The following is a 24,072-nucleotide window of genomic DNA, read 5'->3' on the forward strand; positions in this document are numbered from 1 at the left end:
GGAGACAGGGTCTTGCTGAGTTGTTGAGGCTGTTCCTCCTGCCTCAGCCATCTTTTATGGAGAAGATATGTTACAGAGAGGCCACCTTCATCACAAACTAAATAAGGTCCTGCATCATCCTGGCCCTGGCCTTTTATCATTGTCACTGTCAACTTTGGGGAGACTCCTTCCTTTAGCTTTTATTTTTTCTTCCTGTTTGTTTGTTTTGGATCTTAGTATCTCACTTAGATTAAAACCTTCAGTGTTTTGTCATTACTTTACAGAGTAATCCTTAATAGTGGACAAGGACTCCCCCTTTGTTAGCCTTATGTTGATACTACTCTGAGCTCTCAATCTACACTAATGCCTTTCCACTCGGGAATTATGCTATATTTTCTGTTTTTTTATATTTTTTTTCTTTTAGTTTTCAGTGGATATTTATTTATTTATATATGGTGTGAGAATCGAACCCAGTGCCTCACACATGGTAGGCAAGCCCTCTACTACTGAGCTACAACCCCAGCCCTATTTATTTATTTATTTATTTAATATTTATTTTTTGATTGTAGTTGGACACGATACGTTTATTTTATTTATTTATTTTTATGTGGTGCTGAGGATGAACCCAGGGCCTTGCATGTGCTAGGCGAGCGCTCTACAACTGAGCCACAATCCCAGCCCCTGTATTTATTTTTTTGTAATGCTGAGGATGGAACCCAGTCCCTCACATGTACTAGGCACTGAGCCACAACCCAGTCCCTCTTTTCCATTCTTAAACATAGCTTTTTCAAGGAACAATTTCCAAATTCCCTACCTGTTCCATCTGTTCTCTCTGTAGCACTTAACTACTGGTACCATTTTTTGTGTATTTGTGTAATTTTTTAATTGTTGTTGCCCTCCTTATCTATAACCTCCATGAGGTAGGAATTACTATCTTTACTCATTTCTTTTTTTCTTTCTTCTTTTTTTTTAAGAGAGAGAGAGAAAATTTTTTAATATTTATTTTTTAGTTTTCGTTGGACACAACATCTTTATTTTATTTTTATGTAGTGCTGAGGATCGAACCCAGCGCCCCACGCATGCCAGGCGAGCGCGCTACCGCTTGAGCCACATCCACAGCCCCTCTACTTATTTCTTTAACATTGCATCTTTTGCATACCTGGCACACAGTAGCCTTTTAGTAAACCTTGAATGGATGAATAAATGTTAGAGGATGGTGTGTGCTGAATATGTATGAATGTAGTACCACAGAGTGGGTGAGCAAGGTAAGAGCCCCAGCATCATGACTACTGTTACTTTGTAGATAACAATGTGAGCCATGTGTGATGGCACTTATCTATAATCCCAGCAACTTTGAAAAAAGTCCTGTTTCAAAATAAAATTTTTATGGCTGGGGATGTGGTTCAGTTGTAAAGCACCTCTGGGTTCAATCCCCAGTAAAACCACTCCCTTGTACCCCTTTCCCCTGGAAAAAATATGGATACATAACAGTGTGAGCCAACACTTGGAGATAGATTATCTGAGCAGTGAAGTTGGCTCCAAGTGGAAAATAGATGGACTCAGTACATCTGTGATTGATCATGGCTGGGGGCTTTTGTAAAGGTGGGTCATAAAGGAGACAACCTGTCACTGGCATTCATAGTAGCCCTCACTAGAAGTCCTGGAGGTGGTATATGATAGCTATATTCAGTAACTGTGCTACCTATTAAACATCCAGAGCTCTGCTGCCTTACCAACTTTTTCTGATTGCCTCTGTCTGGGAAGTTCAGGCTGGGAGGGTTAAAGTTGTAATGGTGTTTACTTAGCTTTTACTGACATGTTCTTTAGCCCCCAGAGTGTAAAAGGCCGGAACGACACCTTTTACCTAACACCTGAGCCAGTGGTGGCCCCCAACAGCCCAATCTGGTATTCAGTCCAGCCTATCAGCAGAGAGCAGATGGGACAAATGCTGACCCGGATCCTGGTGATACGAGAAATTCAGGAGGCCATTGCAGTGGCCAATGCAAGCACCATCCACTGAGATGCCTCAGTCATACTACAAGAAAACCCAGCCAGGAAAAACTGGACAGACTTGCACACTAAAGAAGAGGCCTCCATTTTTTCTTTTTTCTTTTATCTTGGGTAGTTATGAAGCCTTCCAGGCTACTTTTGTTTAAAATGTAAAAGAAAACTTTGCCCTCTTTCCATCTTCATAGACCTGTGGCAAACTCCTTGGTCCATGGGGGCTCTAGGTTTACTGAGAGCCAGGTGTCCTAGAAAGTTACTGGCTTTTTTTTTTTTTTTTTAAGTCTGGGCCCTGGGGGAAGGGCTTGGACTGTTGGGAGAAATGTGGCGTCCCCACCCCCCCACCCAGTCCCTTCTTCAAGAAAGATGGAATTAATGATGGATCGACCCTCCAGGGAATCTCCCCAGCTGGCTTTCACTGTGGACTGGCAGACTTCACTAGAGGAGCCACCTTCTCTTCATGTTGACATAAACTTAGCATCTTAATGGAAGAAAAATGAGGGGAACTTCAATTATGATTTATTAAAGACAATTTCTATTTACAACCTCCTTTATGACAAGTGACATTTTAGATGTTAAAGTAAAAACTTTACCATGCCTTTTTTTTTTTTTTTTGGCCTAACATTGAGGCCTTAAACCTGAGGCTCCTGTGCCTGATGGAATTCTTGTAACATACACTTGTGTATCATATAAAGATACCACTCTGTTTCTCTTATGTATTCTTACTCTAGTTGTTTATTAAGAATGACAAGCACGTCTTTTCAATATGCTAGTGAACAATGTGTCTTTATTTGGGGAGGTACCTGGCAGGACAGCAGCAGCTAAGCCTTCCCGGTTCTTGAAACTACCCAAGGTCCTGTGGGAGGGGGTGGGACAGGAAATAGCCCAACTCCGTCGTGGGTGTGGTTGGTGTATGCTTTTCGCATGAGCCGGTTCCTCCCAATCAGCCCCGCCCCTGCCGCAGGAACGCTGCAGTTCCGCCCGCGCGCTCTGCGCCGTGACGTCAGCGATGCGCGCGGCGCAGTGACGGAATCGGCTGGTTTATATTGGCGCCGCCCTGACGGCGGAGGCCTCTGCGGCGCGGTTCTCGGCAACACGCGGTAGTGTTCCGCGCCGGCCATGGCGGACTACCTGATTAGCGGGGGCACGTCCTATGTGCCAGACGACGGACTCACAGCACAGCAGCTCTTCAACTGCGGGGACGGCCTCACCTACAAGTGCGGGCCTTGGGGTTTCACCTGGGCCAGTAGAGGGGAGGCACTCTGGTCTTAGAGGCCGGATGATGGCTTCAATGGAGCCCTCTTCGGTGCGGGCTTGGGGGACAGGATCCGGAAATTACCCACCTGTCACCGGGATTCATTTTGACAGATTCAAAGCGGGGTTGGGTTAGGGGGAGCCATCTCGACAGTACTTAGGATTTCAGGCTTGAGAAGACCCCATTCTCTGAACACGTGGAATTGTGAGGATTCCAGGAGCACTGGGTGACAGCTCAGTGGCAGAAAAGGTCCCCAGTTTACCGTCCCCATGCTGTGCTCTGTTTTGCCTGTGACACCTCAGTTCAGTTAGTGCCTCTCTTTGCTCTTATTCCTTGTGGGTTGATGTGTGTAGTTGATGTCTCATGGTACCATAACTCAGAGCCCTACTCCCAATTCACTCCCCTCCTCTGCAGCGATTTTCTCATTCTCCCTGGGTACATCGACTTCACTGCAGACCAGGTGGTGAGTATGACCAGGAATTGGGTTCTGAACATAAAAGTGCTGCTGTTGCCTGGTCTCTGGGCTACCTTACTAGATTGGGTTTTGGGGTGGATTCTATGGAATTGTCAGCATGCAAGTCAGATCCCATTTTGCAGGGTATCTGATACCACCCTGTAGTATAAGAGGTACTTGGCCACACTAGTGGTCCTTTGTCTCCTCAGGATCTGACCTCTGCCCTGACCAAGAAGATCACTCTGAAGACCCCACTGGTTTCCTCACCCATGGACACAGTTACAGAGGCTGGGATGGCCATTGCAATGGCGGTGAGCCTCATGGGGTTATGGGAGAAGGCAGGGACACCATCTCCCTAAGAAACATGCAATAGTGTCTCTCTGTTTATCCTGAAGCTTACTGGCGGCATTGGTTTCATCCACCACAACTGTACACCTGAATTCCAGGCTAATGAAGTTCGGAAAGTGAAGGTCAGAAGGGCAGGGACTGTGGTGAAGAACTCCTGGGAATTGCACTGAGGTGCAATGGGGTGGGAGTAGGAGGTTTGTTCTACTAAATTAGGATCCTTTCTTCCTATTGTGGGGTTCAATTACTGAGGAGAAGGGCTTGATATCCAGTTTCTTAAGCCATCAGAAGAGCACCAGGTGCACAGTGTCTCCAGCCCACCCATGTTTCTTGTTAGAGGGATTGATTTGACTTGATCCTATAGCACTACCAAAAGGGTAGTTTAGGCATAGACTCTGTGCCTAAACCAACAGTTTGATAAAAAGTGATCAGATACAATGCCTTTTCTTACCATTCCCTCCAGAAATATGAGCAGGGATTCATCACAGACCCTGTGGTCCTCAGCCCCAAGGATCGCGTCCGGGATGTTTTTGAGGCCAAGGCTCGGCATGGCTTTTGCGGTATACCCATTACGGATACAGGGCGGATGGGGAGTCGCTTGGTGGGCATCATCTCCTCAAGGGACATTGATTTTCTCAAGGAGGAGGAGCATGACCTGTTTTTGGAAGAAGTAAGTGTCACCAGCAGAGCACAGCTAAACTCTGGCAGCCTACACTAAAGAAAGCTGGCCTGTTGCCCATATAACATTTCTCTTCTGTTTAGGAAACTGAATACCTAGCCACATTTCTGACTGCTTCATGAGGTTCTTGCATTTCATCTTCCCCTCTACCAGGGTCTCAAACTTCCAAAATTCCTGTTAGCATTCATGCTTTGCTCTTTGACACCCCCAAGTTGAGTGCAGTGCTCAAGGACCATCAATCAGCCTTTTTCTTCTGGTCCTCTTCATTACTCCTGTGCAATTTTCTACAGTGTAAGAGGCTGCTCTCTATACAGTGTAGTCCTTCCTACTCAGTATTAGTATACTATGCTGGTGTAGGAACTACCAAGTTCCCTTAAGGAAGTATAGTTTGGGATTAGGTATGTGAATGGTGGTCTTTGGAGCCTCCTCTTATAGTTAGGGCAGGGTCTGAGAGGTCTGGCCTCTCCTCATCACTTCTTCCCTTCAGATCATGACTAAGCGAGAAGACTTGGTGGTAGCTCCTGCAGGTATCACATTGAAGGAAGCAAATGAAATTCTACAGCGCAGCAAGAAGGGTGAGTCCCAGAGGTGGGAAGGGGCATAGACAGAATTGATGCTCAGGTACCTGATTTGTGTCTTACCCTGACTTCAGGAAAGTTACCCATTGTGAATGAAGATGATGAGCTGGTAGCCATCATTGCCCGGACAGACTTGAAGAAGAACCGGGATTACCCACTAGCCTCCAAAGATGCCAAGAAGCAGCTACTGTGTGGGGCAGCCATTGGTACTCATGAGGATGACAAGTATAGACTGGACTTGCTAGCCCAAGCTGGTGTGGACGTAGTGGTTTTGGTAAGCTAATACATAAACAGGATGGGACAGGACTAACGCCACATCACAGTCTTTACGCGGGACTTCCTTCTTGTCTCAGGACTCTTCCCAGGGAAATTCCATCTTCCAGATCAATATGATCAAGTATATCAAAGAGAAATATACCAATCTCCAAGTCATTGGAGGCAATGGTAAGCCAAGACCGGGCACTGACAAATGTGGAGTGGGATAGAGAGCTGGGCTGTCATCTGGACCTTCATATGAGCCTTTCCCTCTCCTTTACTGTAGTTGTCACTGCAGCTCAGGCCAAGAACCTCATTGATGCAGGTGTGGATGCCCTGCGGGTGGGCATGGGAAGTGGCTCTATCTGCATCACCCAGGAAGGTAAGGATATTCTTTGGCACGGCCCAGAGACCTTGGCAATGGGTCTCACATGCCCTGGGATCGGGCACTCTTAATGGGAACTACAATGAGTCCTCTAATAGAGGCAACTCTGAGGCCAAATAGGCCTCTTGGATGGGTGACATGGCTGGAAGCAAGACGAATTCTTGTCATCCCTTACCTGCCACTTCCCTGCCTAGCCTGGCCTCCTTGCTCCTGCTCTGCACCCTCTCTAAACTCTGGTCTGTTTGTTTTATTTAGCGGCTCCCAAGATCCCTCCAGACATAAAGTCCCACAGCCCCAAATGCCCTTCTACTGTCACGGGCTGCTATAGTAAGTCCGGCCCGGCCCACTGGCCGGCCCAGCTGCCCACTGCCCGGCTGCTTGGTTGATTGTAGCTGTAGCTCCCGGAGTTTGTGGTGCTAATGGGTGGGCAGGGCAAACAGATGTACAGACCATGGTTTGGGGGCTGCTTGAGATCACAGCTCCTTTTTCTTCCTGGGTGCTTACACAGCAGGACCTGCTTCCCTAGGCGGGCTATGCTTTGTCCACATCTTCTGTAGTAGTAGTTCAAGGATCAGCCCTGTAGCCTGCTCTCACATTACCTGATCTTGCCCCAGGTGCCCAGTATTCAGAAAGTCTGGGGTTGACATGGTGCCTCTGGGTACTAACTGCACGGTGACTCCTGCCCCATCTGCTACCAGCTGGGCAGGGCTTTCCCGGCTGCTAAGACTGCATGTGCCTGAGGCTGCCCTGAACCCTGCACCCACGCACGCACACATGCAGGGATGAGACCAGCACAACTAATTGAACTGTTAAAAGGCAGATGGGACAGCAGCCATCCCAGACATCTCGTCAGTCCAGTTGCCATCCTGGTACAGATGTAGCTAAGCTCCTGGGTGCTAAGTGTGGCCTCTTGCTTGTTCCCACTAACCCCCACCCACCCATCTGTTCCTCAACAGTGTTGGCCTGTGGGCGGCCCCAAGCAACAGCTGTGTACAAGGTTTCTGAATATGCACGCCGCTTTGGTGTTCCTGTCATTGCTGATGGAGGAATCCAGAATGTGGGCCATATTGCCAAAGCCTTGGCCCTTGGGGCCTCCACAGGTGAGGCTCAGTGCCCCTAGAGCTTGGTGGGACCCCTTCTCACCAGATTCTGCCCTGAGCACTCCACATATGTCCACAGTCATGATGGGTTCCCTCCTGGCTGCTACCACTGAGGCCCCTGGTGAGTACTTCTTCTCGGATGGGATCCGGCTAAAGAAATATCGTGGTATGGGCTCTCTTGATGCCATGGACAAGCATCTCAGCAGCCAGAACCGATATTTCAGGTGAGACAGTCAGACCAATCACCCTATCCCAACTCTGACAAATCTCATCCCTGCTGTGACCTCACCCATTTCTCTACCTCTTCCTATAGTGAAGCCGACAAAATCAAAGTGGCCCAAGGGGTATCAGGGGCTGTGCAGGACAAAGGGTCCATCCATAAATTTGTCCCCTACTTGATTGCCGGCATCCAGCACTCCTGCCAGGATATTGGTGCCAAGAGTTTGACTCAAGTCCGGTGAGCTTGGGTACCTGAGACATGGGCAGGAGGACTGTTTAGTGAGTCAGCTACTACCTACATCTGATCCCTGTCCCTCTTTAGAGCCATGATGTACTCTGGGGAACTTAAGTTTGAGAAGAGAACATCCTCAGCTCAGGTGGAAGGTGGCGTCCACAGTCTCCATTCGTAAGTAACCCCTATCCTTAGCTGAGAGCATCTTCCATGCCTCATACCTCTTTTCTCCTGCCCTAAACTCACAGGTGGTCTCTGCCTACAGGTATGAGAAGCGGCTTTTCTGAAAAGGGATCCAGCGTGCCTCCTCAGTTTTTCAATAAAAGTTTGAAAAAGAGTGATGCCTGATCTTTGGGGTCACCAGGCACATGGGGGATCTGCAGATACAAATAGCAACCTCATTTTGTTCCATGGATAAAAGTGCTCCATGATCCTTCTAAGAGGGTAGTTCCAGTTTAAAAACTTCTTCCTGGGGGCTAAGGTTGTAACTCAGTGGTAGAGCACTTGCCTTGCACATGTGAGGCACTGGGTTCCTAAAAACAAATATATTGTGTATATCTGACTTTAAAAAATACATATATTCCATAGGGGGATGTTCTCAAATCAGTTCTGGCTTCTTAGGGTTTATTTCACACTGAGAATCTTTAACTCTGCTCTTGAGGGAGTTGGGGGTGTCACATTATAGTCTGGAACGGGTGTATACAAAGCCTCCTGCTAGCCTAAAGCTTGGCTGCATGGGACTAGTTCAAGACTTGGATGTGTACTCCCTAATATGAATCTTTAAAAGGATCCTGGAGAAACTCATATAAATGTCCATAAGATCTGAAACAAAACATCTGCCTCCTGGCCTCTGAAGTGAAGGAATAGTCTAGATAAAATAGTGACCCTTTGCTTTCTCCTCACCTCCATCAGTGGCCCACTGACCCAGCAACCCCTGGCCAGCAACACACCTGATACAAAATGGGAGAATTGTATAAATTATATTCCTGTCAAGCATGAAAAGTGTTTAGTGCCAATGGAGAGGACAGTGAAAACAATGGGAACATCTGCACTTTATAAAGTGTCCCTCCTGAACAGCTGATCACTTCCTGTTCATTCTGCATCTTGGCTCATATATGTGAGTGAAGTCTCTCCAGGTGGGGGGATGAGAACAGCTCCTGTCATTCGGCCTTCATGACACAGGAAGTTGAAGGTGGCACAGGCACTGGGCTGCAAAGATAAGTCGTTAGTTTCCTTGGGGTTAGGCCTGAGCTCCCACAGCATTTACAAGACTTACTGTGTCTTGCACTTCCAGAGCGATGCCCCGCTGCCTAATGGCTTGCAGCACCTTAGAGTGTAGCCGCTCAGTCCTGTTTCCAGTGCCCACCACAACAATCTCTAGGGAAGTGAGAGATGGCTATTTTACAATCAGGTCTGTTGAGAGGATCGGGTATCCTTTCCAGGCTTAGAGCACCTCAGTCTTCCCCTACCCTTCATACCTATCCTGGGCTCCAGCAACCAGAAGAGGGAGAAGCTTTCTTCTGTGATGTTCTGGTGGGATCCCACCTGTATGGGTGGGGGCCAATTCAATACGACAATCAAATCTACCCAAGTTACCTTCTAGCCGCCGCCCTCCAAACTCTGACTACCGGATAACAAGGAAAAGCCAAATTTGCCAGGGACACAAGCAGGGAGGAGGACTGTAATTTGGCCTGTTTGCCCACTGCGGGGAAGGGCTCACATTCCACTGTACCACCGAGTGCGGGAGCAGCGCACAAGGACCAAGCACTCGATTTCCGTTGATAGTGAAGCCTCGGCTGTTGTAGCTATCAATGTACATGACATGCGGGAACTCGCGTTGCAGCAGAGAAATGTGAGTCCGCTGATACAATTCATCATCAGCTAGCGACAGTCGGTGCCCACGCTGTGGAAACCTGCGGAAGGGGCAAGGTCGGGCGCATATCCGGGGCTGTGCGGATCTTGGAGCTGGGAGGCAGAAGGTCGGGGCCGGGGGGACCGGACTTACCACTGCAGCGCAACATGTAGGAAGCGCGGCACTGGTCGCGCTCTGTAGAGGTAACGGAGCGAGAAAGCGGTGGCCATGGCTGCTCTGAGCGTAGCGAGTCCTCCGCAGGAATAGTGAGAAGGTAGCGGAGCCTGACCTAGTGCAGCTACAGCGCCCCATACGTCCGGGAGGGGACTGCGCAATTAGGCCGGCCCAGCAGGCAATTTTAACTCTCAAGAGCTCGCGTTCCAGGCGCCGCTCGGGTGACGGCACCTGCCGCCAGCCCCTCCCCGTTTCTCCGCCCATCGTCCCTAGGGAGTGGACACCTGGTCCCGTCGCCGTCCTCCGGGCATTGCCTGGGTCGCAGTCTCGGCCTGGCCCCGAGGCTCTCAGGCATTCTGCGGGGCTCCCGGGACCAGGGGCGGAGCGACCAAGCACCTGGTCCTCTGCTGCACACCTGGCCAGGGTGTGGTGCCAGCCTCCAAGCACCTAATCCCAGGCTTTTCGGTGTCGGGCTTCGTGGGCGGGACGGGTGGCTAAGGTTTCCCTAGCTAGTTTCGGAATCACGGCCTTCACCAACCGTCATTCGCGCGACCGTTGGCTGCACTGCCGCGCGCTGCAGAAGGCGTGGCCGCGCGTGGATTGGCTTCTCGGGAGCGCGAGGGGGCGTGGCCAGGTGGTTTCGCCTTAAAATGGCTTCAAGCCTGAGGACAGCCAGAGCCAGCGGAAGGGCACGCCACGGCACGACTAATGTAGCTGTTCAGGTGGGACTAACTGGGCCGAACCGGACCAGACGTGAACTACACAGCACCCGGAACATCATCCCGTCCTCCTTCACTCTGCTTGCGCGTTCCGGGTTTCCCTGCCCCCTGTTCTCAGCCAAGTAAAGGGCCTACTGGCGCAAGACTCACGAACGCCCGCGCGGGGTTCGGACATCTCCGCGCGTTGGCTCTGTGGTGGCCTCAGCGAGACATTGTCGCGTTTGCTACCCTCGGGGTCGGGTGGGCTGGAGGCTCAGCGCAGTCTGGCCTGGGGTTGGATTTGCCAGGGCTAGTCCCAATGGCCTTCCAGTTGTCCTGTTACTACTGTGTGGGCCCATTCGGCCCCTGGCTGTCTGGACGCTGGCAGCGTCAGCGGACAAAGGCCCCCGAGCGCGGGGGTGTCCCCGAAGTGGGCGCGCGCGTTGACTTCCTCTCCGGCCCCTACGGGCGCGCTTTCCTCTTGGCAGATTCCGAAGCTCGCCCCACCACCGTCACCGCACCAGTGGCTCCAGCTGCGTGGGACCCACAGGGCTAATCCTGCCCTGCGGATCTAATCCGGATCGGGACCTGGTCCCAGGGGAGGCGCCCACCTTCCCTCCTATTGTTCTGGGGCCCAGGTGAGCGCCTCATTCTCACTAGACTCGATTACACCACCTACTTCTGCCTAGTCCACACCCTGGGACTGGGGATGGGTGTGGGTTTTGAGCTGATCCCAGTGCGAGTGACCTGGGGGCAGGAGCCCCCCTCCAACGGCTGGACAGCGGGCAACGGAATCCCAAAAGCAGCTGTTGTCTCCAGAGCATTCCAGCTGCGCTTGGATTTCGTTCCCTGCTCTTCTGCCTGAGCAGCGCCCTAGCCCAGATGGAGTGGCCCCTGATCCCCAGGCACACTGACTGTACTGGGCCACTCTGGTCTCCGTCCCTCTCTCAGGTGCTCCCTCAGGCTGCAGATGGCAAGCGTAGACATCGAATGCTTGGGCTGGTGGCCTTCACTGGAACTCCATGAGAGCTTTGGTGAGGGAGGACCTGGGTCCATAGGGTAGGGCTGCAATGGCGGTGAATCCCACAGGCCGCCCCAGCCCACGGCTTGCTAAAGATAGCCCTTCACTTCCTGGGGAAAAACCACCCCAACCGTCTTCTTGGACTGAGAGTAGCTGAGGTCCCCAGCTTGCCGGTGGGCCCCTGCTAGCAGCTGTCTCCAGGTCTTTCGCCTGTGGCATGGAAAGTGCTTTGGAATGACACGATCACTCCCGTTGAGTGGGCACCCAAGAAGCCATCGGGAATGTCGTGTCCGCCCAGTGCTCTTTCGGAGCCTTCCAACAGGGCCTCATAGCCCCAGCCCAGAAAGGGACCTTGCTAACCTTTCCCTCTCCTTAGAATTCCCTCTTTGTCCAACCTCTGGGCACCTCCCCTCTTCCAGAGATCATGAGTTAGGTTCAATCGCTATTAGAAGGGCAGCACAGGCTTAAGTTACATTAAAATGAAAACATTTGGAACCCTTTTGGTATACAGAAAAAGAGCTTTCCTGCTGGTATAAAAGCAGGATACTCCTATGACCTGTTTAGTTGAGTCTTCTCATGGTCACATTGTTTATTTGTGTATTGTTTTTAATGCTTACTGTAAGTATTAAAGGGTCGCTAGTGAAGTACACCAGGTTAAAGGAACTGGTAATTCTGGAAACCATGAAGGTTCTTTTTTTTTTTTTTTTTGGTGGAGAGGATACTGGGGATTGAATTCAGGGGCACTTGTCCACTGAACCACATCCCCAGCCCTATTTCATATTTTATTTAGAGACAAGGTCTCACTGAGTTGCTTTGCTGGCTTTGAACTCCTGATTTTCCTGTCTCAGCCTCGCGAGCCGCTGGGATTACAGGCGTGTGAATCCGAGCATGGTCCATGATGGTTCTAATTCCTCAGGTGTCAAGAGAAGGAAACGGGCAATTCTATCAGATTGGGCATTTATTGGGAGTAAAGACTACTTGAATCTCAAGAGAAGGCTTGCCAATAACCTGAAACCATAGAACACAGTTCTTTTAAAAATAAGGTTTTTAAAAGTAGGTCGTGAAAGTGTTTTACGTTACAGCCCCATTCCAATGACAACTCGTTTGGTACTTCTGACATTTTCATAACGTTTAAAATGGGGGAAATGAAAGATTATTTAAAATGAACAGGAACACACATTTGAGACTGATGACAAGATTTCTTGTCTGCGCCCCCTCCCCTCACAAGAATTCTTTTACTGATTGCTAATGCAGAGCAGCAATAAAGAACCCTAGGCACTCTCGGGGCCCAGAAGTGCAGGAGGGCCACACGGAGGGAACACTGGGTAGGTAGGTCGAATGCGGCTGACTCGGCTCACTTGAGAGCTCACCTGTCCACTTAACCAGACCTCCACCAGATCCTCCCGGAGCGGTTCGGGGCTCACCCGGAAGTTCCACCTCCGAATATTTTACTTCCGGTCGCCATGGCGACTGGGCGACTTGGGGTCGGGGAGACGCTGGGGGCCCTTAACGCTGCCTTAGGACCTGGGGGTCCGGTGTGGTTTAAGGAGACCCGTGCCCGGCACCTGCGTGTCCGAGACTTCCTGGCACCGCGACAAGCTCTACGGGCGCGCTTCGGGGACGAGCAGGTGTGCGGGAGCCCGGCGGAGATGTAAGGTCGAGGGTTTCAGGGAAGTTGCGGCCTGCTCACACGCCTGTCTGCTCGTAGGTGCCGGAGCATGTGTTCCATGCGGTCGCTAGCCTGCAGGGTCCCGGTGTGGCCCCGGTGCTGCGCTGCGCGCCGACACCAGCGGGTTTGGCGCTCCAGTTGCAGCGACCTGCAGTCTTTCAGCGTGTCCTCGGCTCAGATGCCTCCTATGCCACGCCCACCAGACCTGCCTCGCCGGGACCGCGAGTAGTCCTACACTGCCCGGCTTTGCGTTGCAGCCCTGACGCACTCCGCCTGAGCCAGCTGCGTGCAGTACTTGTGGCGGATCACCTGGCGCGAACTCTGCGTACTCAAGGGTAAGTGCAGACTTGAGGTTAGAATGGAGAAAGGCGGTATCTTTGGGGATAGCCTCGGAGAGTGGGCACCTGGGACTCGGTGCCCAGGCTGAGGTGACCACCCTCGCTTTGCAGGATGTGTGTGCACCTAGTGCCCGCTGTGCGGGACCCGCACATGCCAACTTTCCTGCAGAAACTGAGGGTGGACTGGCCCACTGCCTCGGCAAGAGCGTCTACTGAAACCCTGAAGAGCCGTGTGCTAGCAGAGCTAACCTCTCTGCATGATGGGGAGACACTGCCCCCTGGCGTCTTGGGAAGACTATGCCTGAAGGATCTGGTGGAAGAACAGGGCCACAGGGCTGGCTATGACCCCAGTGTGGACAACTGTCTTGGTAGGACCTGGAGCCTAGCAGAATCAGAAAGGAGGAAGTATCTCTGTCAGTCTCAGTGCCTGTTTTATTGTTCTGTTTGCAGTGACCGAGGACCTGCTCTCTGTGCTGGCTGAGCTGCAGGAAGCTGTGCAGCATTGGCCAGAAGACAACCACCAAAGCCTGGTTAGTAACTTCCAGTTCCATAAGCCTCTGGCAAACCAAATATCCTGCATTTTTGCAGTAACTGTCGTTTTTCTTTATAAGAGGGTGGCTCCAGATGCTGGTGTAGACAGCTGCATAGTTGTACATGTGGTGAGCTGTGAGGAGGAGTTCCAACAACAAAAGTTGGACCTACTTTGGTGGAAGTTGGATGACCAGGCTCCACTCAGACAGGTAGGTTAGTGATAATAGACTCCCCCAAACTGAAAGAGGCTCATTAGCTGGTAGATCAAGAAACTGAGACTTGAGCTTGAGCTTGCAGGAGACTAAATGAACAGGCATATGCAACAGTTGCAGAAGCCCTGGAGAAGGTAAAATCTGAAGGCATATCCTAGGAATATTGAATAAAAAGATAAATTGCACCATGTCTTGAGGAACTGGGCTTGAAAGGGAGGCACTATGCTTGGTGAATACAGGTTGGAGGGAGGATGGAGTAGAGGCACCAGATTTGGGTTCCTTAATGGACTAATGGCTGGAATGCAGTGCCAATTGGGCTGAACCCCTGATGTCTTCTACAGAAGCACCTGGTCTGTGGCCCAGTAAAAGTAGCTGGTGCACCTGGAACTTTGATGACTGCCCCTGAATACTATGAGTAAGTGAAGCTGGAAGGAAGGCCAACCCAAGGCAGGGAGATTGAGATTGGGAGGTAGAAATTTTTATTAGGATTGTGCCTATTGGCTCTCTTCTTTCAACATGCAGGTCCCGACATACCCAGGTGTGCAAGGCCTCAGCTCTGAAGCACGGTGGTAGTCTGGCACAAGGTGCACCTGAGAAACCCTAGCTGTGCCCTGGAGTAAGGCCAGGTCATTTGTACCCGTTCCATTTGCAGAGACTGAAATACTAACTTATATTCCCCCAGACCCAGCCTGGATAGAGATCTTTGGGGTTCTGTCTGTGGCTGCCATCAAGTTTGAGATGCTAAGCACAGCCCCACAGAGTCAGGTGAGTCTGGACACCTCATAGGACTAAGGCTTGATGTCTACTCTCTCTGAAATTGTGTCTTCATTCTCTAGCTCCATCTGGCCCTGACTGACAGTAACATCTCCACAAAGGGCACAAAGAGTGGCACCTTTGTCATGTATAATTGTGCCCGTCTTGCCACACTCTTTGAGGGTTACAAACGCTGTATGGAACAAGGTCTGTACCCTACTTTCCCACCTGTGAGCAGTCTGGACTTCTCGCTGCTACAAGATGAGGTGAGTGCCCTTCTTGAGTATCTGACACAAGCAGTACCCTTGGACTTTGCCTCCCAGCACCCTTGTACCCCACAGGGCGAGTGGTTGCTGCTCTTCAACAGTGTCCTTCCCTTCTCGGATCTGTTGAGTCAGACTGCAGTCCTGACCTGTGTATCCCCGGGGCTCCGTGTCACTGCTCACACAGAGATGGTGAGGCACAGAAGACCAGACCAGACATGTCACACTCTATTCTTTATTCTAAGATGGAGCACAAAAAGACATGGGCCAGTAACTATCTCTGTCTCTAGGTATGCAGATTCCTGATACAGCTCAGCATGGATTTCAGCTCATACTATAACCGGATACATGTCCTAGGGGTGAGTACACAGCAAAAGGGAATATGTGGGAAGGGCAGAGGAGTTCAGAGTGAAGGCAAGGGAAGCAAAAAATGAGACCAGCAGGTCCCTTCTCCTCCAGGAGCCTCGGCCACACCTCTTTGGTCAGATGTTTGCCCGCTTGCAGCTTCTGAAAGCCGTGCGTGAGATACTCCATACTGGCCTGGCTATGCTGGGCATCCCTCCATTGAACCACATCTAAAGCCACAGAGGGCCAAGTATTTGGGAATGTTTGGCATTTTTCTTCCAGTTGATAATTTTACAAACTCCACAGACTTCGGGAGCTTAAAGCCAAAATAAATTGCTTCTGTTACAAGGTTATGTCTACTATGGGGAGTGGGGCATATTCTTGGTCCACCTAGGCAGTACTCTACTCACCTCTAGCTCCTGCTGTGGAGTCAGGAACCCACAGCCTCCACCTTCTCCCCTCCTCAAGGCACACTGGACATGAGCACAGACAGTTGACTCCTGCTCCACTATCTGTGAGGAGACCCCTTGCCCAGCACACCAGCCACTGTGGGACACCTCAGTCATACCAGTTGTAAACCTCAAGCCCCTGGCCCCCAAGAGCACAGCGATGGCCAAATTCGGGGCTCACAGGCCAGCAATCCATATCAGCCACATCTGGCACATGGTATACAGTGCTGTTCATGAAAATGGGCTCACCATGCCCCAGACGCCAGAAAGTTAGCCGTTGGTCAATAGAGGCTGAGACCATGAGGCTTGTGCTTAGGATCTTGAGGCCTGTCACATGGGCGGCATGTGCACAGGGGACAGAGTATTCTTCAAGCACACGCAGCTGGGGCACCAGCTCAGCCTCCCCCACAGCATCTTCCAGCTCTGGTATCTCCACAGCAAGCTTGAAGAGATGCAAGGAGCCATCCTCACTGCCACTGGCCACAAGATGGTGGCCCTCACATGTTGGTAAGGTGTGCAGACTGTTAACACCACAGCTATGAGCCTGGAGGGTCAGGCAGGGAGTACCCAGCTCTGAAATAAAAGGTTGGATTTTAGGGCCCTGCCTGCCTTGTATGTAAGGGCAAAGTGAGAAGTGGGAAGGGACAGTCATGGCTACACATTAACTACTCACGGTAAGGAAGCCCAGGGTGTCCTGCAGGTTCCAGGACCATGGAACCACGGTCCAACACCGTGGTGAGATCCCAGAAGGCTAGGCTGCCATCAGTAGCTGCACTGCAAAGAAGCAGCCTCCTAGGAGCCAGGAAAGGGCAGCCAGGTCAGTGAGGAATGGAGAGAGAAGCAGGAACTCCCCACCTAACCCATGCAGGACTGTCATTCAGCCCCTTACCGCCGCTGGTTGGGTGCCTCATGGGTAAATGAGTAGACTTTGAGGACACACCGCTTATGGTGGAAAGTTTCAGCAAGGAGCTGTAGAATTCGCCCAGAGTCCTGCAAAAGAAAGAGCCTGGGGGCCAGGAGGTGGCCCAGCTCAGAAGCTATGTCAGACAACCTTATACCCTATCACCCCACCTACTGGGCCCCATGCTCTCACCTCACTGCCCCATCACTACAGGCTGCAGCCACAATGGGGCCAAGTCCAGCCCGGTCAAGTTCACAAACAGCAAGGGACATGTACCTACAGTAGAGAAAATATAGCTGTCAGATGGAGTCTGAAAGCCTGGGGACACCACCCAGGACTTGCCCTTCATATTTCCACCCTATTCCCCTGCCTGAAAGTGCACATTACCGGGTCTCAGGATCCACCTTGACCATCCGATGCCGATTGCGCTGCCGGTCCCAGTACTCATCCAGCCGGTGAGATGAAAGGTGCATAACGTGGCAGGCAAGGCGGCTTGGGGTGCTGGGGTCAGGAGTGACCATGATGCTGAAGCAGTGCATCTCAGCTCGACCCCCTGCTGACACTACATGAGCTGTCAGACCTGGTCGAGGATCCTGAGGACCACCTGGGGTGCCAGTGCCCCACACCGCAACAGCACGCACCGAGGAGATATGGTTACATATAGCTGTGAGTGCATGGGCTGAACCTGTGGCTGTGGGGAGTGCCAGGACACAGACAGTAGTGTCTTCACTGCACGTAATCACAATATCTGTCAGACCAGGGCCCTCACTACCAGGCTCTAGGTAATCAGGCTGCTCAAGGCTGGGTACCTCAAATTCAGGCCCCAGGGTGATGGTGCCCACGCGCTTTACACAAGTGATCTCACGACCATGTAGACCTTCCCGAAGAATTACATGTGGCCGGGTGCAGCCACCTAAAGCCCGGTATAGCATGACGTCTCCATCCTTAAGGTAGGCAAAGGCCATGGCTGCTTCAGTATCTGAGAAGGCCCAGGAGCGGTGCCCTCCACCACAGTTGATGATATGCAGCTTCTCATGTGACCGGGGGCTCCACACCACAAATTCATTGGCATGGAAGCCCAGGATGACCATGCTCCCATCAGGCACCATGCGAAGCCCAGCCACCCAGTTCATGCCTCGACAGGACTTCTGGCGCAGAACTGGCTGAAGCTGGCCACCTTGCACAAAGAGCTGGTAGTAGGTGCCATCACGCCCTGTGGTATACACATAGCCACCATGGCAGGTGACTGAGGTCACACCCTGCTTCCCATGCAGAGAATGGAGGGTAGATACAGGGCCCCACCCGGCCACAGCATTCCCACTGCCACTACCTGCTATAGGTCCCTCAGCAATAGCCTTGCTTCTAACCCCAGAGTCCTTAAGCAGACCTGGTCTGGATGGGAATAGCAGCACAGAGCCGCGACGGTCACCACATACCAAAAAGTCACCTGGAGGCAGGAAGGCACTGCATGTGTGCCATCTCTGCTTGCTTGGGGGCAGGAGATACTGGCAACGCTCCTTGACAAAGATGGCCTTGCCAGAGGGTGCAGCGGAGATTTCCAAGCAAGCCACAACCCCACCAGGGCCTGATGCCAGCAATAGGAGCTCCTCATAGCCACGCAGGGCCCAGCTCAGGCTATGAACCTTCCCATGGAACAGGGCTTGGTCTACAGCAGCAGCTGGAGTGTTGATGGGGACAACCTTGACACAACCCTCACCATTGGCCATGGCACACAGTCCGAAGCCCTCAGGACCAGGAGCTGCCTCCAGCAGACAGTAAGACTGGAAGTGCTTGTCTTCTAGCAGCTGCTCCCAACACTTGACCTCAAGGTCATAGAGATAAAGGGCTCCTGTATCAGTCACTGCCAGTAGTCGCCAAGATCCAGCCAGTGTCACGGCTTTGAGGGTACCTGGCCGGCTAGGAGACTTGAAACAGAGAGCTGAGACCCCCAAGCCTGGGTAGCCACGCCCTACCAGGTGCCATAGCCGAATGCCTGAGTCATCACCCCCAGTGATCACCCATGCCTGCCTTTCATGAGCAGCGATGGCCCGGATCCCACGGCCCTGGTGGCCCCTAAAGGCTTGGAGGATTTCACCTTCATGGCTCCACACCAAGCAGACACAGTCCTCTCCTGCACTGATAAGGTAATTCTCTAGGAGCTTGACTTGCCACACACGGGCACTGTGCCCAAAGCAGTGTCCAATATTCTGCACCCGCCCCCCAGGTACCCGCAGGTCGCCCACCTTCCAGATACGGACACTTCGGTCTTCTGAAGCTGTTGCCAGCAAGCCCTTGCTTTCCAGGTATGACATGCTGAAGATGACACCCACATGGCCACTGACTCGTCGGTCAGGTGCCACCGGCTTGTTGTCTACTAAGGCAGCTGCTGGATACCAGACTAGAAGCTGATTGGAGACAGCACCTGCCACAATGGTCAACTCCTTCCAGGTGTCTCCAATCAAGCATGCTGAGGAGAGGGTACACCTGTCTGTGCAGGGTACATCCTGTAGCATGCATCCTATCACAGGGTCATATAGCACCACTGAGTTGTGGCCCAGGGCCAAGGCGACATTGCCCTCAAGCCAGCGTACATCCCAGATCCAGTCGGACATATTCCATAGGCCAGAGCGCCAGAGCTCCCGGAAGCGGCTCTGGCCCCAGCTAATTTTCACAATTCGGAGTCCCTTGCTCCCAAACACAGCTACCATGGCCTCCGAATCATCTCCATTGGGCTCTGGCCGCACTCGGAAACCATGGATAAGGTAGTGGCCAAGCAGGTTCTGCACTCGCTTCATCATCCGCAGATGCCCGCCCAAGTCCAAGCTGTACACCAGGACATCAGGTCCCTCACCTAGACAGAGGCAAAGAGCCATATCAGAATCACTCTCCTAACTCTGATGACCCATGGAGAGGAGATGGGGGCAAGGAGACTTCAGCATGTAGCCTATGAATGAATCAGGTCACAAATCCTCTAGCTTGAACCTTCAAACATCCTTGGTTTCATCTTTAGCTCTCTCGCATTGCAACTTTCTGCTCTCCTCATTAATCACCATGAAATCCTCAAACTCACAGTCCCCCTCCCTCTCACATTCAGATGGGAACTCCCTCCCTCAGTTTTAGTTCCTGAATCCTCAGCTTCCTCTATTTCTACATTCATTCTTCCTGATTCCCCTTCCATCAGGAGCACGGCTATGCCCAGTAAGGCAAACTTTCCTGTGTTGGGGCCATAGCAACCTATTCCCTGGACTGCAGAATATATGAGCATATTCAGTATCAATGAAGGGAAGTAGCAGAGGCAGCCCACACATTTCATATGTGTATATGTATGTATGTGTGTGGTATTGGGGATTGAACCCAGAGCCTTGCACATGTTAGGCAAACATTTTACTAAGCTACACCCCGACCCTGTTTTTAGGGTCTTGCTAAGTTACCCAGGATGACCTCAAACTTGCAATACTCCTGCCTCAGCCTCCCAAGTTGCTGGGATTAGAGGTGCACACTTCCATACCAGGCAGTAGCCCACACTTTGGTGGCAGAAGTGTGGGCTTGAGTTCTTGCCCTACCACTGCTCAGCTGTGAAAGGCCCCTCTGTGTATGGAGACTTAGGCTTAGAGAGCTCTGGCATAGCAGCCACACAAAGAGCCCTTAGAAGGCATAGTTGTATTGTCATCAAAAGCCTACACAGGGTTTGGCACATACTAGGAACAAAACAAAAAGCAAAAATCTCTTCTGGCTTCTGTTGCAATGTGTTCAATTTGTTTCTCTCTTCCTTCCCTTCCTTTTTTTTTTTTTTTTTTTTGGTATTGGGGATTGAATGCAGGGTGTTCTTTCTTTCTTCTTATAAGAGCAACACCCTGTCTTAAAATTTTCAAAAAAAAAAGGGCTAGGGATTTTCCTCAGTGGTACAGCAGTTGTCTAGTATGTGGGAGGCATTAATCCCTAGTACTGCATAAATAAATAAATAAATAAATAAGGAACTAAGGGTGTAATTCAGTGGTAGAGCATGTGCTTAGACATGCAAAAGGCCCTGGGTTCAACCCCTGCATTTTATATATTTGAGATATACACATGGGTGTGTGTGTGTGTGTGTGTGTGTAATCCAGTGATTCTCAGCAAGATTCCCCCAGGAGACATTCAGCAATGTCTAGAGACATTTTTTGTTATAACTAGGGGTTGTGCTGTAGGCAACTAGGACCAGACATGCTACAAATTATCTGATCTCAAATGTCAATAGTGGCAATACTGAGAAACCTTGTTCAATCTTAAAAGACTAGATGAAAGTCATGGGAGGCCAACATGAAGCTACAACATTTAGGGTGAGGATTCAAAGATAAAGAACTCGGGCTGGGGATGTGGCTCAAGTGGTAGCGTGCTCGCCTGGCATGCGTGCGGCCCGGGTTCGATCCTCAGCACCACATACAAACAAAGATGTTGTGTCCACCGAAAAATAAATAAATAAATATTTTTAAAAAAAAACAAAGATAAAGAACTGTCAGCTACAGGAAGGAAGAAATTGGCAGAGAATACAACAGGCCCTAAAGTGTGCAAGAGCTTTGGGTAACGTGGCAGGAGATGAAGGCTCAAGAAAAGGCTAGAGAGGATGCAACTGAGGGGGTCATGAACATGATGATCATAAAAGCAGAGAAATAGACAGGTACCACATGAAATAAAAGTCATCTAGATTGGCTTGGAAAGTGTGGTTCAGTCTTGGGCACCCAAGTGGCTGGTGTTCTCCTGCAGAGCTGGACCACCCAGCTGGAGGACTGCTGGAAGTGGCAGGAATATTTCTATTTGTAAGCACTTGTGTATTTAGACCTAGAATTCTTTCATGAGAGAACAAGGCTAACTTTAGATTATAGATGTACATGGATGGAATTTAAGCTGTAGATAAGGACTGGGATGTGTTCTATAATACAGCATGTACTTAGCATATGGGTCTGGGTTCAATCCCCAATAACACTGAAAAAGGAAGGAAGGAAGGTGTGGGATGTTGAAGAGTATTATGGCAACCTAGCAACCCTCTGCCTGTCATCCCACCTACTTGGGAGGCTGAACTGGGATGATCACTTAAGCCCAGGACTTTCAGCCCTGCCTAGTCAACATAGCAAGACCCCTTCTTTTTTTAAAATTTATTTTTAGTTGTAGATGGACACAATACCTTTATTTTTTTTTTGATACTTTAAAATATATATATATATATATATATATATATATATATTTTAGTTGTAGTTGGACACAATACATTTATTTTATTTATTTTTATGTGGTGCTGAGGATTGAATCCAGTGCCTCTACCACTAAGCTACAACCCCAGCCCACAAGACCCCATCTTAAAAGAAAAAAAAAAAAAAAAAAAAGGCCAGACGCAGTGGCAGATGCCTGTAATACCAGTGACACAGATGAAGCAGGAGGATCGCCAAGATCAGCAACTTGGTGAGACCCTAATCAACTTAGCAAGACCCTGTCTCAAAGAGTTGGGGATGTGGCACAGTGGTAAAGCACCCCTGGGTTTAATCCCCAGTATCAAAAGGGAAAAAAAATTGTAATCTTATGAAAGTATCTTGGGGTCAACCTCCTAAGTATAGTGGTATCCTGCTTGTCATGTCGTGACTAAGAGGCACCCAGGCAACTGCCCTTTAAACAAGACACAGTGGCACATGTCTATAGTCCCAGCTACTCTGGCAACTGAGGCAAGAATATCACAAGTTTAAGACTAGTCTGGAAAACTTAGCAAGATCCTGTCTCAAAATAAAAAATAAAAATGGCTGGATGTAGCTCATAGAGCATCCTTAGGTTCAATCCCCAGACTTCAAAATAAACAGATAACCCATATGAATAGGTGAATTCACTTGAAGTGCTTCCTAACCTTTATTTCCCAAGTCCTTCTCCTGCTTAAAACCCTTAATGTTGCCTGATGAGAATGGAGCCAGAAGCCAAGATCTGGGAAATGTAGAATCCTGTTGACTCAATAATCTGGAGTCAGTCATGCCAGTAACTACCCCTGACTTTTTTCTTTTCTTTCATTTTTCCTCCCTGGGGATAGAATCCAAAGCCTTGCGCATAGCAGGCAAGCATTCTATCAGTGAGCTACATCCAAGACCTACTATCCCTGATCTTTAAAATGAAAAAACCAATAAATTATGTTTTCCCTTTAAAACTTTTGGGCTGGGGATGTGGCTCAGTGGTAGAGCCCTTGCCTAGCATGCACGGGCCATGTGGGGAATTTCCAGTAACTAAAAGCCAAAAAACCTATACTATCCCACCCCGCCACATGCACATTCATACACTTGACCCTTTTAGGTGGTAGCACACTGAGGCCTGATAGCCAGTGCCCAGCCTAGGAACCCTTACAAAGCTCAGAGCACCATCTTCAATCCCTAGCGGTTTCATGTCAAGCCTAAGACTGAGACCTCGGGTCCCAAGCCTTTGCTGATATGTACCAAGGCATATGCTTCGCCACCAGTCTTCAGGTACCCCAACCATCTTAGTGGGGAACTCATCTCTGGTCTCTCTGGGCACTGCTCCATTAAGAGGTCTCACGCGCAATCTTTCGCGACCCCACCCTCTTCAGAAGACCTACATCAACCCTTTACCTTCTGGAGAAGAGCCTCACCAGCCCACGAGAGGCCACACCCCTGCCACGCCCCCCCCCCCCCCCGCGCCAAATTCTTGACCCACCGATTTACTAGGGCGTTCTCAGGAGAGGCCAAACATCCGCCCAGCTCTTCGAGACATGCACCCCATTCCCCCAACTTCTAACGACTGCGTTCTCTGCACCTTCCCGCGTCTCTGCCCACCCTTTCTTTCCACGTTGGCTGCAACGTGGGGATGTAACAACCACATCAACTTTCGGTCTCTCGGGCCCAGCCCTCCTTAGTTGGCCCTCGTTCCCGCCATCTAATGGTCTCAGTTCCAATCTTCCAGCCGGCCTCATCTGGCCACCAGTCCACCTCCGGGCATCCCTTTGTCCCTGTGGCCCCGCCCAAGCAGGCTCTCAGTTTCTTAGCCCGCTAGCGCGCCTCGAACCAAACCTCACCCGCCAACAGCCGGTCCCCCACGCACTCCAGTCCCGTGACTGGGAGAAGTATTAGCTCGGAGGTTGCCCGCGGCCAAACGTAGTCACCGAGGGCGTCCATGACGGTCTTCTGGCAGCCTTGACTGTCACCGCCAAGAAGGGAGCTGCACTCTCGCGAGAACGAGCTCTCCCAGCGCGCCGCGTTGCGGATCAACTGAGCACTTAGCTACAGGTAGCAGAGGCCAGGGCCGCCCAGCTGCGGACATCCAATGAAGACCCTTCGCCCCGCACAATCCAGCTGATGATTGGCGAAGCCCGCAGAGGGAACCCTCACCCCGCCCCCTCACATGACGCTTGCAGGGTAGC

At 50.8% G+C, this 24,072-nt stretch overlaps 5 protein-coding genes across 9 annotated transcripts in view; 3 read left to right on the forward strand and 2 right to left on the reverse strand.

The window, feature by feature from the left end:
• Positions 1 to 2,750, forward strand: part of Qrich1 (glutamine rich 1) — a 47,133-nt gene extending 44,383 nt beyond the window's left edge. For both annotated transcript variants that reach the window (XM_027933885.2, XM_027933884.2), the window contains one exon: positions 1,807 to 2,750. In XM_027933885.2, coding sequence (XP_027789686.1) covers positions 1,807 to 1,999 — 193 coding nt within the window. In that variant the 3' untranslated portion in view covers positions 2,000 to 2,750. The remainder of the gene's footprint in view (positions 1 to 1,806) is intronic.
• Positions 2,751 to 3,026: 276 nt separating this feature from the next.
• Impdh2 (inosine monophosphate dehydrogenase 2) lies at positions 3,027 to 7,822 on the forward strand. Of its 3 annotated transcripts, XM_071615756.1 has the most exons (15): positions 3,027 to 3,200; positions 3,653 to 3,701; positions 3,902 to 4,003; positions 4,088 to 4,162; positions 4,501 to 4,707; positions 5,204 to 5,291; positions 5,369 to 5,568; positions 5,648 to 5,738; positions 5,836 to 5,931; positions 6,190 to 6,261; positions 6,891 to 7,034; positions 7,114 to 7,258; positions 7,348 to 7,491; positions 7,576 to 7,659; positions 7,751 to 7,822. In XM_071615756.1, the coding sequence occupies exons 1-15, from the start codon at positions 3,103 to 3,105 to the stop codon at positions 7,770 to 7,772; spliced, it is 1,617 nt and encodes a 538-aa protein (XP_071471857.1). In that variant the 5' UTR covers positions 3,027 to 3,102; the 3' UTR covers positions 7,773 to 7,822. The 3 variants fall into 3 exon arrangements, with proteins under 3 accessions (XP_071471857.1, XP_027789687.1, XP_027789688.1); XM_027933886.2 differs by lacking the exon at positions 6,190 to 6,261 and having other exon boundaries at positions 3,028 to 3,200; XM_027933887.2 differs by lacking the exons at positions 3,653 to 3,701; positions 6,190 to 6,261 and having other exon boundaries at positions 3,112 to 3,200.
• A 624-nt stretch (positions 7,823 to 8,446) lies between these two features.
• On the reverse strand, positions 8,447 to 10,075 carry Ndufaf3 (NADH:ubiquinone oxidoreductase complex assembly factor 3). Its single transcript, XM_027933888.2, has 5 exons — positions 9,491 to 10,075; positions 9,206 to 9,398; positions 8,964 to 9,030; positions 8,762 to 8,862; positions 8,447 to 8,694 (listed from the first exon to the last, which is right to left on the reverse strand). Exons 1-5 carry the CDS (start codon positions 9,565 to 9,567, stop codon positions 8,578 to 8,580), a joined length of 555 nt encoding a protein of 184 aa, XP_027789689.1. The 5' UTR covers positions 9,568 to 10,075; the 3' UTR covers positions 8,447 to 8,577.
• An 80-nt stretch (positions 10,076 to 10,155) lies between these two features.
• Positions 10,156 to 15,691, forward strand: Dalrd3 (DALR anticodon binding domain containing 3). 2 transcript variants are annotated; one of them, XM_071615747.1, is made up of 14 exons: positions 10,156 to 10,233; positions 10,698 to 10,847; positions 12,617 to 12,858; positions 12,939 to 13,234; positions 13,349 to 13,605; positions 13,688 to 13,767; positions 13,849 to 13,977; positions 14,322 to 14,395; positions 14,503 to 14,564; positions 14,663 to 14,745; positions 14,817 to 14,999; positions 15,075 to 15,188; positions 15,287 to 15,355; positions 15,456 to 15,691. In XM_071615747.1, the coding sequence occupies exons 3-14, from the start codon at positions 12,694 to 12,696 to the stop codon at positions 15,573 to 15,575; spliced, it is 1,632 nt and encodes a 543-aa protein (XP_071471848.1). In that variant the 5' UTR covers positions 10,156 to 10,233; positions 10,698 to 10,847; positions 12,617 to 12,693; the 3' UTR covers positions 15,576 to 15,691. The 2 variants fall into 2 exon arrangements, with proteins under 2 accessions (XP_071471848.1, XP_071471849.1); XM_071615748.1 differs by lacking the exons at positions 10,156 to 10,233; positions 10,698 to 10,847 and having other exon boundaries at positions 12,052 to 12,858; positions 15,440 to 15,691.
• Wdr6 (WD repeat domain 6) lies at positions 15,218 to 23,894 on the reverse strand. Its single transcript, XM_071615746.1, has 6 exons — positions 23,723 to 23,894; positions 17,079 to 19,537; positions 16,884 to 16,967; positions 16,680 to 16,796; positions 16,464 to 16,582; positions 15,218 to 16,363 (listed from the first exon to the last, which is right to left on the reverse strand). The coding sequence occupies exons 1-6, from the start codon at positions 23,825 to 23,827 to the stop codon at positions 15,900 to 15,902; spliced, it is 3,348 nt and encodes a 1,115-aa protein (XP_071471847.1). The 5' UTR covers positions 23,828 to 23,894; the 3' UTR covers positions 15,218 to 15,899.
• Between the last annotated feature and the right edge of the window lie 178 nt (positions 23,895 to 24,072).

This window comes from Marmota flaviventris, chromosome 8, assembly GCF_047511675.1.
Source record: "Marmota flaviventris isolate mMarFla1 chromosome 8, mMarFla1.hap1, whole genome shotgun sequence".
NCBI classification, from domain to species: Eukaryota; Metazoa; Chordata; class Mammalia; order Rodentia; family Sciuridae; genus Marmota; species Marmota flaviventris.

Bases quoted from the DNA above. Each gene is read 5' to 3' on its own strand.
- Impdh2 (XM_071615756.1), top strand. From the start codon at position 3,103: ATGGCGGACTACCTGATTAGCGGGGGCACGTCCTATGTGCCAGACGAC. The intron at 4,004-4,087 runs GTGAGCCTCATG...TTTATCCTGAAG, and splicing joins GGATGGCCATTGCAATGGCG to CTTACTGGCGGCATTGGTTT. The intron at 5,569-5,647 runs GTAAGCTAATAC...TTCTTGTCTCAG, and splicing joins GTGTGGACGTAGTGGTTTTG to GACTCTTCCCAGGGAAATTC.
- Ndufaf3 (XM_027933888.2), bottom strand. From the start codon at position 9,567: ATGGCCACCGCTTTCTCGCTCCGTTACCTCTACAGAGCGCGACCAGTG. The intron at 9,031-9,205 runs GTGAGCCCTTCC...CCACCCATACAG, and splicing joins ACTCGGTGGTACAGTGGAAT to GTGGGATCCCACCAGAACAT. The intron at 8,695-8,761 runs GTAAGTCTTGTA...TTATCTTTGCAG, and splicing joins CTCTGGAAGTGCAAGACACA to CCCAGTGCCTGTGCCACCTT.
- Dalrd3 (XM_071615747.1), top strand. From the start codon at position 12,694: ATGGCGACTGGGCGACTTGGGGTCGGGGAGACGCTGGGGGCCCTTAAC. The intron at 12,859-12,938 runs GTGTGCGGGAGC...GTCTGCTCGTAG, and splicing joins CGCGCTTCGGGGACGAGCAG to GTGCCGGAGCATGTGTTCCA. The intron at 15,000-15,074 runs GTGAGTGCCCTT...TGTACCCCACAG, and splicing joins TCTCGCTGCTACAAGATGAG to GGCGAGTGGTTGCTGCTCTT.
- Wdr6 (XM_071615746.1), bottom strand. From the start codon at position 23,827: ATGGACGCCCTCGGTGACTACGTTTGGCCGCGGGCAACCTCCGAGCTA. The intron at 19,538-23,722 runs GTTTGGTTCGAG...TGTCTAGGTGAG, and splicing joins ACCGGCTGTTGGCGGGTGAG to GGACCTGATGTCCTGGTGTA. The intron at 16,797-16,883 runs GTGAGAGCATGG...CCTGGCCCCCAG, and splicing joins TGTAGTGATGGGGCAGTGAG to GCTCTTTCTTTTGCAGGACT.